The following is an 11,111-nucleotide window of genomic DNA, read 5'->3' as shown; positions in this document are numbered from 1 at the left end:
TATCTAAGCAGCAGTCGTTAATAGGATCTGATGCTCAGAAAGGAAATCGTAGTTGGGAGATACAATCTTGAGATCTGCAGCTTTAAGATGAACCCAATTCTACTCAGTCCAAAGCCTTTGTAATCTCTCCTGTACTGTGCTATTTTTCAAGTCAGAAACGTGAAAATTTATTGAAAACCATATAGTGTTATAAATGTATAAACATCTCTACTAAAACTTGATGCACTGGTGAAGGTTCATTCTTTGATTTATAATCATTAAAGAGTTTTGTAGGTTAATTTTTAGTTCTAATTAAAATTAATTTTTACACTACAAACTAACTAGAAAAGAGAATGCTGACCTTGGTCTTAGACTTTTCAAAGACAAAGCTTGGGAAAAAGTAAAAATATTCAGCCGTAGGTCAAAAGTTTTATTCAAGTGCAGAGGTCCATGTGAAATTGTGTACTGGCCAGGATTTGCTGTAAGAATAACAATTCCATTTCAAGGCTATTTATTTTAACTACTACAAGCAGTAATATCACTTGGTATACTTTGGAAAACTGAAAGTACAATTTTTCCTGTGAAGCTTAAAACTAACTAATAGATGTAACTGGCATTGTAAAATTACTCTACCATGTAAGGTCAACAACGAACTACATGGCCAGTATTTGGTATAATACTTTATTTTCTATTGTAGTAAACTAAAGCCAAGAAAATATCAAGTTAATTTTAAGGGCAAATCTTTACTCCTTAAAGAAAAAATACAAACTGTGGTACTTTTATAATAGGTCATCATATTTTACAGAATATAAACAAAACCACTAATGTAGCTATACGCTTGGTTTCCTTAAACTACAATGAACCACAAAATGGATGGAAAATGGGTTTACTTACTGGCATCAAATAAACAACTTGGGGTAAATAGGTAGCATGCAAATTTTTTTTTTTTTTTTTTTTTACTGTCTATGCATAGGAACTGACATAACCAAGCTTTAATAGCCACCACCTCCTCTTCCTTGTCCAAAGTAACCTCCCCCAAAGCCCCCTCTCATACCCCCTTGCTGGAATCCCCCAGATCCTCTGAAGCCTCCTCCACTAGCCCCTCTGTAGTCGCCTCCTGAGACACCTCTAAAGCCACCTCGGGCACCTCCTCTATAGCCTCCGCCGAAGCCTGCCCGAAAGGAGTTGGGACCACCACCATAGCCACTGCCACCGAAGCCTCCACTACCACCATAGCCTCCGCCACCTCCGTAGCCTCCGCTGCCATAGCCTCCACCACCATAACCAGAAGTTCCCCATCTATATCCACTTCCATTATCATATCGAGCCATCTTGGGAGGACGTGGACCATCTCCATACCTAGGAAAAGTACAAAGAAAATGAGGGGTAATGAAAAACTGCATAAATCAAGATGTCTCACCAAAAACCCCAGTTCAGGATACCCCACACTGCTTACTCCTCCTCCTCTGCAGCTTTCCTTAGAGACTAGCACTCTGAATTCAGCAGCTGTCCAGTCAGAAATGTGGCTGGGGTCTGTCTTCACTCCTTCCATGCGCTATTCCCCCCCCCACTGCAACCCATCACCAGTTCTTCCCAATTCTCTTGCAAACCTGTCTGATCCACTCACTTCTGTCCATTTCAATTCTCCCTACTGTAATTCAGGCCATCGTTATATTTACGCAACTTGAACTCTGTCTTGTATTTATCCCATCCTTTCTAGGTCAGGACTTTTGTCCTTCACAGAGCACATTATATGTGAAGGCTCCTTAATCATGATCCCTCCTGCCAAAAGTAATCTCTCCTCTTCTAAACACCCAAGAGCACTACAGTTGTATCTGCCTATGACACTTACTATCTACCTTTCTTTTTGAAGACTATTCTCAATAATTCTTCATATATTTGACCCTCTGGGCAGGGCAAAGTATTAACACAATAAATAAGAGCACTGTTTTAGGAGTCGCTATGGTCTTAGTCTGAATCCAGTCCTACCATTCACTAGCTCTATGGCCTTCAGTCTGAACTTCTCTGTGCTAGTTCCCTCATTCATATTAATGGAACAAGATCTACCTACATCACAGATCACATATCAGAAAAGCACTTAGCACAGTGCCAAGAATACAATGAATACTATGCGTTATGATTAATAAGTTTTAAGAAGTAAATCAGTTATAGCGAGATGTGACCCAGAATCCATAAAGCACATAACAGTTCTATATGTTAAAATTACAGTAGTTTATAACCAAATGCAGTAAGTGATCCTTAAGAGGGAGATTAAGGAATATTTTTGGGTAATTAGAAAAATTTTAGTATGTTTGTATATTAGATAGTGTTACCACAACACTTACATTTTTGGAGTGTGATCATGGTATTGCAGCTATGTGCTTAAATGATACACTAAGTATACCAATGTAAAATAACAACCGCTGAGAGTCCATCACAAAGGATTAAGAAAAAGTGGTGTGTTTGTGCAAACAGATACATGAAAGCAAGTGGCACAAGATGCTGGTGATTAGGGAGTTTAGGTTACGATACCATACGGGGGTTGCCATTTCTGCAGGTATCAAATGTTTCCATATAAAAAGTTGTGGGCAAATAAAGATTAAAAAGGTGAAAAAAAGTGAACCAAAGAAAAAAATTTAAGAATTAAGATATTTCACATTCTTCTCTTTACCCTTCAAGATACTCACACTTTTCTCTTTAAAAAGTTTATTTATTTTGAGAGCGAGAGAGCAAACTGGGTAGGGGCAGAGAGGGAGAGAAGAGAGAATCCCAAGCAGGCTCCATGCTGTCAGCGCAGAGCGTGACTTGGGGCGCTGGCACTCAACGAACCATGAGATCATGACCTGAGCCGAAATCAAGAGTCAGAAGCTTAACCGATTGAGCCACCCAGGCATTCTAAGATATTCACATTCTTCCACTTCCCTAAGATAAACTTGAGGCTTTTCATTTGAAGAAACAGCAATTTAACACCCACCAACATTTTTTCGCTAGAGATAGCAAAACAGTACTGTGCAAAAAGAACTGTCTGGGCTCTGTCACTTTCCTGTCATGTGACCCACCCTGGGCTTTGAATGTACTTTCAAGGTCCCCTTCAAACTCCCAATATGCACTGACATAATATATCGTTAACAGAGACAAAAGTTAGTAACATCCTTCTGAGTGTGTTAACCAGCATTATATTTCATATTGAGTGTACGTCTAGAATTTTAAATAACCAGGCCTCTATCAGTTAACTGTGGGAATTTTAGGCCAGTGTAAGATCACTGTCCTCTGGGGTGCCTGGGTGGCTCAGCTGGTTAAGCGTCTGACTCCTGATTTCAGCTCAGGTCAATGATCTCATGATTCTCGAGATCAAGCCCCATACCAGGCTCCATGCTGGCAGCTTGGAGCCTGCCAGGAATTCATTCTCTCCCTCTCTGTCCCTCCCCTTCTCATGTTCTCTCCCTCTCAAAATAAATAAATAAATAGCTTAAGACAGGAAAGAAAAAAAGATTCCTGTCCTCAGCTTGGTTCAAAGAGAAGTTACTGGGGTACTCACCGTGTACTGCCAATCATGAGGTTGATACCAGCAGCTGAGGGCCTAGAGATTTGGCGGATCATGTTCAGCATATGCTCATTAACGGGGTCCAACTGGCTGATGATATTAGGTTGTTTGGTTACTTCAACAACCAGAGCCTCCATGGCTGCCCGGAGAGCAGTGATACAGGCAGCAGCTTCATGAGATATTTGCAATCTGATCCTAAAATAGAGAAAAACGACAAAGTACAACAAGGGTACATATAGCAAAATACGACTACCTCCCTATTTCATACATGGTAACTGAAGAATAAATTTAACTTCTTACTAAGTACCAACACTTTCAACTACAGGTATCAAGAACAATAACCGTCTACACTAATTTCTTAAAACTCACTGCTAGCTACTGGCAGGTATTGAGAACCAAGAAGTTTTTCAAGCAAAATACTGTTAGGTTAGCAACGCAGATCACTTAGCTTCAATAAAAGAATGGAAGAAATTACACACTGCTGGAGTGTTACAAATTTTCAGGAATATGACTGAGCCTACTGACTGGTCACTAAGATCTCCATTTTTGTCAAGTGCTAATTACTACACGCTTACCAGTTGTCTCTAACCAACATACAGAGTACACAAAACAAGTACCCAAGTTCCAATTGGATTCTGATTCCCTAGGATAGTATTCATGGGGGCAGATATAGCTCCAATGCCTAATGCATCTGCTTCTATTGGTATAGGTCATGTAAGACTTACTACTGAGTATGAACTGCCAAAGTATACCACTCTCCAAGAAAAGACAATGTTATAAAGCACCTGTGTCACGAAATTGTCATGTTTCACAAATTAAGTTAGATTGGCAGCTGTATCCCCTTACACTTTAAGAATGTGTATCCCCAACTTTAAGAATGCTGTATCCCCCAACTTTAAGAATGCAGTTTGTAGTTCACATCTGAAACTCCGTACCAGTCATCCACAAGCACAATCTGCCCATCAGACTGGACTTTCTTGGAGGCAAAGAGAAGCAACTGCAGGGGGGTGACTAAGGTCATGCCTTTAGCAGAGATGGCTCGGGTTCGAATCTGCAGATGGAAAAAGAGGCAAGAGGAAATAGAGGACATTGTAATTCCCAAATAATGATAATCAACTTATGCTTTGAAAATGAAAACTCGGGTGCCTGGGTGGCTCAGTCGGTTAAGCGTCCGACTTTAACTCAGGTCACGATCTCGCGGTCCATGAGTTTGAGCCCCGCGTCGGGCTCTGGGCTGATGGCTCAGAGCCTGAAGCCTGCTTCAGATTCTGTGTCTCCCTCTCTCTCTGCCCCTCCCCCGTTCATGCTCTGTCTCTCTGTCTCAAAAATAAACAAACGTCAAAAAAAAAAAAAAAATTTAAAGAAAATGAAAACTCACGTTCCCACTGCACTTTAATAAGTAAGGACAACCTAGATTTTCAATGCTAATTTTTCTAAGTGAATCTTTTCTTACCTTTTCACCAAATACAAAGAAGGGAGATGGGTACTTCATGTCTTGGCTACTGAAAGGACAATTAACAGACGACTTGTGGATAAGTGCATTACGCCCTTCAGTGGTGAGAATCTTTCTCTTTTCCTTATGATAGCACACATTAGGGTACACCCCGAAAGCCAGGAGAGAGATAACAACATCCAAATTATTGTCCGGTCCGGTGTTAGTGAACACTTGTGTCAGCAAGCAATCTGTTAAGAGGAATGGGGTAAAAATATCAGATATCTGGGTAATGATCCCATAATGCATGTAAACTAGTTAAGAGAATTAGGTGAACTGACTCCTTCCCATGTCTTTTTTCCGATAACCTGCCTGCCTGACTTCCTCTATTCTCTGAACTCTTGCACCCACATTAAGTTCAAGGAGATACTCTGCTGAGTCTCCACAACAAAAAAACTAAAATACCTGCATTTTCTAATACAGACTCGACCACAACATAAGCCTGGAGTGATTATTTAAAGACAAAAAAACAAAACCCCTCCACATACATTGGTTTAATCATCTACTCTCTGAATAAGAGCTAGACCAACAGGACAATAAAAATATTCCATCTGCTGTTCTTAAATAGTCATTCTTTCTAGAGAAGATGGAATTCAATAGCTCAATTCGCATATGAAATAAACAGCTGGATTACTTGTTTTTCCAGCACACATCCAAGCCCTTTTACCTGCCAGCACACGAAAGCCTCAATTAAAGCCACTTAAAATTTAACATGGTAAATTTCATATCTACACGTGAACACGTGGGCAGGCTGATCAGTCAACTTCACAAACCACTAATTGAGGTAATTCAACAAACTGCTCATTCTAAAACTGCTAAAAGCTATGCCCCTTCTTAAGATAAAAGAGACTTAAAAAGTCTCTAAAAAGTAGTACAGTTTTAAAACATCTATTAATCATCTTTGTAGTGTGTTACAATTTGAGCATCACAACCTTCCGTTTCCTAAAAAAAGGCCGAATAAAGGTGAAAAACTGATTATCCCTATGGTTCAAATAACTAAGAAATAGCTAGGAACACAGAAAAAGCACAGGGTCTAAAGTGAAGCTAAAATATACTGCACTGTCAACGTGTGCACGCTACATAAACATCCTTCAGGGAGGTTTCAAGAATGTGAGTCATTACCTTCTGGAAATCCAGAATTAATCAGAATCTCTTTGAGCTGAACTTTAGCTTCCCACGTCATTCTTAGTGTAGCCATATTGAGTCTTTTGTGCTCACAAAAACGTATCTCTGCTTCTTCTCCACCCATTCTGAAATAGACAAAGAGTCATTCTCAAAGCCCAGTATCACATTAGAAGCTGGAGACGGTTCTCACATCTTACAACTCTTCTCTTTCAAACCCATACCTAGCATCATCCCAAGCTTGGAATACTGATAAAAGAGCCACATGATCAGAAAATCTGTTTCCGGCAAAATTTCGATGAACATAACCCAGTCGCTTTCCTTCACTAATGAACGGCTCCGGAAAGCAGGTGGCAGCAGAGATGGTACAGACGGCATCTCCCACACTGAAAGAGACAGGAAATACAGTCAGATCGCAGTCTTGTTCTAGCAGTTCACGAGCAGTACTTTCACTGTGGGTCAGAGCCTTTCTTGGCCATGATACTGCTTTATTTGCAGTGAGTTGGTTTAACAAAGAACTTTTACAGCTGCTCTCTCCAGAAGCAGAAAGGGAAAAAATAAATAAGGAGCTCTGAGATTAATGGATGCATATTAATCATAGATTATGACCAAGTATTACATTTTTTCTTGCCTTATTCTCTCTTCTCCCATCTTTTCAAATCTCTCCATCTTCAAAATTTCCTAATGCTATTTCTCTTTCAAAAACAGCTACTTAAGCCCCTGAGAGTAACTGCACTTCTCTTTTGAGAAACTAGCTCTTTCCCCCAACAAGTTGGGCTCAGGTGTCCATCTACTGAAACGATTCATTCTCCACACTTCATACTTTCCTCAGTATCTACAGTAGGCCACTTCTATGCTTCAGAAGTTAGTTTTGTCTTCTATTTTTTATGGGGAAGGGAATAATATTCTGAAATTGTTCTGCCACTTAAGTATCAGCAATAAGACAAAGCACTTACTAGAAAATACATCCCATTATCATCATTTTGCCAAAACGAGGCTCAATGGGGAGCTTAGCCAGGATTCGTCCCAGAGGAGTCAATTCATCATTGGCATCTAATGCATCAAGCTCTGTGGGGAGAGATTTGTTTATGAGCAGACACAGTAACGAATGCCCCTTTAACCATGGCAAAGGTGAAACATTTCCTTACAGGCTAAGGTTAGTTTTCAGTATCTGTCAAGCCAACCGCGAGCACCATGCCCACAGCCAGCAATTCTCCTCACTCAAAAATAGAACAAAACCAAATTCGGGAGTACCTGCTAAGAAGAAGGTATTAGAATTAGGCTGCTGTAGGTTGTGAAGTGGAATACAGTCCATGAGAACTCTATACATGCAGTCAAAATGATAGTAACAGCATTAAATACACATGTCCTAACAAGTCTAACACCATCTATCGAATTTTTAGAGAGATGAAATCTAACGTCTAAAGTTCATATTAACAGATGAGTACTAGATTCAAAATTCAAAACCAGATTCCCCTGGCTCCAATGCCCTTATTTTTTCTCCGATACTTTACCACTTTTATGATGTGATTATAAAACACAAATAGATCTACGTAAAATAAGAGAGCTACATAAAATATTGTATTGTGACTAACTCATGTTCTGATCATTAAATATTGGTTAAGAAAGACTCCTGTTACTTCTTTCTTACTTCATGTTGCTCATTTTATAAAACTGACCACACTAAATACATATGGCAACATTGGAAGTCTTATCACAGCCCTGCTGACTGTATCTTGATTCATTTGTTACATGTTAGTTGCAGGACAAGACAAATGGCATAATTTACATGTATTAGGTAGGTCTGTATTTGCAGGTACCTCTAAGAGTGTGCTCTGCTTCGATCACAGCATCCAAAGGCGGAGGTTCAATTGCCTTGGCCAGAAATTGGCCAATTCCTCCCAGACGCAGAAGTTTTATGCTCAAAGCAATTTCATGCAATGGTGTTCGGAACATCTCAGGTGTCATGTGGGTTTCCAGTCTGAGAGAAAAAAAGCATAAAATAACCATCTTCCCTTGTATATACATGTTTGTTTAATAAAATCTTTGCAGACAGATCGTCAGATTTATAGTTTTCCTTCCCTCATGCTTTGCAGAGATCATCAGATTTATAGAGCTCTCCTTCCCTCATGCTTTTATAGTTACCAAAGCATGTTTTATATTTACTACAAAAAGACTCTCTGGACAAGACCCTCTTAACTGAGCAGTGACTTGTAACTTTATACTTATATCTTGATGTTATTTTCATCTGAGGAGTGAAGAATGATGAAAAATTATCCTGAATCCTTAATGTTATTATCACACCTAGGACTTCTTCAGGTCCTTTCTGCTGACAAACATGGTTAAAATACTAGCTCGACAGAGTGGAGGGGCAGAGGAGGGTACAAGGGGAGGAACAGGCAAAATGGGTGAAAGAGAGTGGGAGATACAGTCTTCCAGTTATGGGATAAATAAGCCACAAGGATCCAAGGTAGAGCACAGAGAATATAGTCGATGGTATTGTGACAGTGTTGTATGGGGACAGACAGTAGCTACACTTGTGGAGAGCACAGTATAATATACAGAGCTATTGAATCGCTGTGTTGTACACCTGAAACTAACCTAACATCAGATGTCAACTATACTCAAAAACAAATGGGCACCTCGCTGGCTCAGTCGGATAAGCATCTATTAACTCCTGATTTCAGTTCAGGTCATGATCTCAGTCACAAAATCCAGCCTCATGTTGGGCTCCATGCTGAGTATGGAGCCTGCTTAGAATTCTCTCCCTCCCTCTCCCTCTGCCCCTCCCACTCTTGCCAAATAATGTCCATACAGCCTCCTTTTAAAAGATTAGTAGTAATCAGGTAACCACTATCAAACATGCCATCAATGACAATTTTATTCTTGCCACAACCTTGTTATGAAAGACAACTATCCTCTAATATACATAACTGGAGGCATTTATGTACTCTGAGTTCATTAGGTTCATAGCAGGGTGGGTATGTACTCTGAGTTCATTAGGTTCATAGCAGGGTGGGGGGAGGGGATGAATGAAGGGGTAAAAAAAAATCCTTAATCTTTATTCAAGAATTGGTCTCTTGGAGCGCCTGGGTGGCCCAGTCGGGTTAAGCATCTGACTTCGTCTCAGGTCACGATCTCAAGGTTAATGAGTTCGAGCCCCATGTCAGGCTCTGTGCTGACAATTCAGAGCCTGGAGCTTGCTTCGGATTCTGTGTCTCCCCCGCCCTCTCTGACCCTCCCCTGCTCGCATACTCTGTGTCAAAAATAAATAAACATTAAAAAATTTAAAAAAAAAAAAAAAAAAAAAAAAAAGAATTGGTCTCACCTCTCAAAACGAGCTCGGCTACACAGGTGAAAGCAGAATCCAGGCCGTACGCGGCCAGCTCGTCCTTTCCGCTGCTCAAGGTTTGTTTTGGACGCCCACACTGTAGCATAGTTGGTCATATTGTTGTGAGCAGTGAACAGCTTCACTTTCTGCCTAAATGGGAAACAGCGGTTAATTCTAAGACTCTTATGCACGACCAGCACATAACTATTGTTATGTCCACTGAGGGGTGGATGCTTTCCAGTGAACTATGCCAACTATCTGTGAAAAGCACCAGTAAGAACCTGATGGCATCTTCTGATCTGTCAAACTTCTAAGAGGGAAAAATAACACATATGTGCCACATGTGCTTGACATCTTGGCCAAGTTACTAATACTCATCTTTTTGTGCCTCATTTTCCTCATTTGAAAATGACTATAATACTCTTACTGACCTCACAGGATCTTTCCTTATAAACATTAAGTGAATTAATGAACTCTGTAAAGCACACAAACAGGATCTAGCACATACATGTAAGTAAATGATAATGATTCAAACCAACTCTATTCCAATGTTTAGTTTAACTTCCAGGCTACCTGTGACCTAAAAGTTATGTGCTGAACCAGAATACGTGGCACTTCTGATGACCTCACCAACTGGTGCCTGCATGGTCTTTCTGAACCCCTAAGCAACCTCAGATTCCTTCAACGATCCACATAGGCAGCTGGCACCAAGAGACTGGAAGTGGCCCATAGGGCTGCGTGCTCTGCGCCAGTCCCTAGAACGGGCACTGGCAGATCTTTCTCGACTGCTGGGACAAGCTGTGGGACTATGTGGAGAAGACATGGGCCAGATATAACAAAGTTTTGACGTTTTCTTCTCTCTGGGTGTCTCGTGTACTTATCTGTACACAACGCATCCCTGTGTATTTCTCAGGATCATCATGTACCAAATATGAAGTTTTTAAGATTTTTTTGAAGCTTTTTAATTCTTAAGTAAATGATTCAAAGGTAGGATATCTTATCATGAGATAAATACTGGTCATCTTTATACACTAACCAGCCTGCTACTGTGTGGCAGTGGTCAACGGAAACACCCAATGAGAAATGAGCAAACATCAGCAGACAAGAGCAGTGGGAAGCTCAGAAGTTAGTGTTAAGCTTTTCACTTTCTACTATAACAGACTTATGACAAATCAACACCAAGAATTACTAACTAGCCTGTATCATAGTATGTATAGTGCACAGCAATTCTGACAGTACAAGAACACAAAATTTCAATTAAAAAAAAAAAAAGGTGTTTTTGATTCCGATACTAGATACTACATGGAACATTCTTCAGATTTACTCTACGCAAATAGGTGCCTTGGAAACTTACTTGCAGGAGTCAATGACATAAACGACATCATTTATGGTAATGCTAGTCTCGGCAATATTTGTGGACAAAATAACCTGTGATGAAATATTAAGAAAAATTGTACTTCAGAAAATATTCTACTATGCACTTAAAAGAACGGATTTGTTTATGTAACAAATGACAAGAGAATTACAGGAGCCTTAAAAAACCATCCACCTGCAGCCTGACTTATGAAAAACTTAACTCACAATGAGAAGACCCTTTTTTCCCTCCTCAATTTAGCTGGATTACAATTTTTTAGGGGTAGCTC

At 40.1% G+C, this 11,111-nt stretch overlaps 1 protein-coding gene across 2 annotated transcripts in view; it reads right to left on the bottom strand.

The window, feature by feature from the left end:
• Window positions 1–383: 383 nt before the first annotated feature.
• Window positions 384–11,111, bottom strand: part of DHX9 (DExH-box helicase 9) — a 51,364-nt gene continuing 40,636 nt past the window's right edge. For both annotated transcript variants that reach the window (XM_027074387.2, XM_015062864.3), the window contains 10 exons: window positions 10,823–10,896; window positions 9,466–9,618; window positions 7,958–8,118; window positions 7,094–7,205; window positions 6,362–6,523; window positions 6,138–6,265; window positions 4,977–5,206; window positions 4,459–4,574; window positions 3,518–3,718; window positions 384–1,338 (listed from right to left, as the gene is read on the bottom strand). In XM_027074387.2, the coding sequence (XP_026930188.1) occupies window positions 972–1,338; window positions 3,518–3,718; window positions 4,459–4,574; window positions 4,977–5,206; window positions 6,138–6,265; window positions 6,362–6,523; window positions 7,094–7,205; window positions 7,958–8,118; window positions 9,466–9,618; window positions 10,823–10,896 (1,704 nt within the window). In that variant the 3' untranslated portion in view covers window positions 384–971. The remainder of the gene's footprint in view (window positions 1,339–3,517; window positions 3,719–4,458; window positions 4,575–4,976; window positions 5,207–6,137; window positions 6,266–6,361; window positions 6,524–7,093; window positions 7,206–7,957; window positions 8,119–9,465; window positions 9,619–10,822; window positions 10,897–11,111) is intronic.

This window comes from Acinonyx jubatus, chromosome E4, assembly GCF_027475565.1.
Source record: "Acinonyx jubatus isolate Ajub_Pintada_27869175 chromosome E4, VMU_Ajub_asm_v1.0, whole genome shotgun sequence".
NCBI classification, from domain to species: Eukaryota; Metazoa; Chordata; class Mammalia; order Carnivora; family Felidae; genus Acinonyx; species Acinonyx jubatus.
The sequence above is the reverse complement of the archived record's forward strand: the minus strand, read 5'-3'. Positions and strand labels throughout refer to the sequence as shown.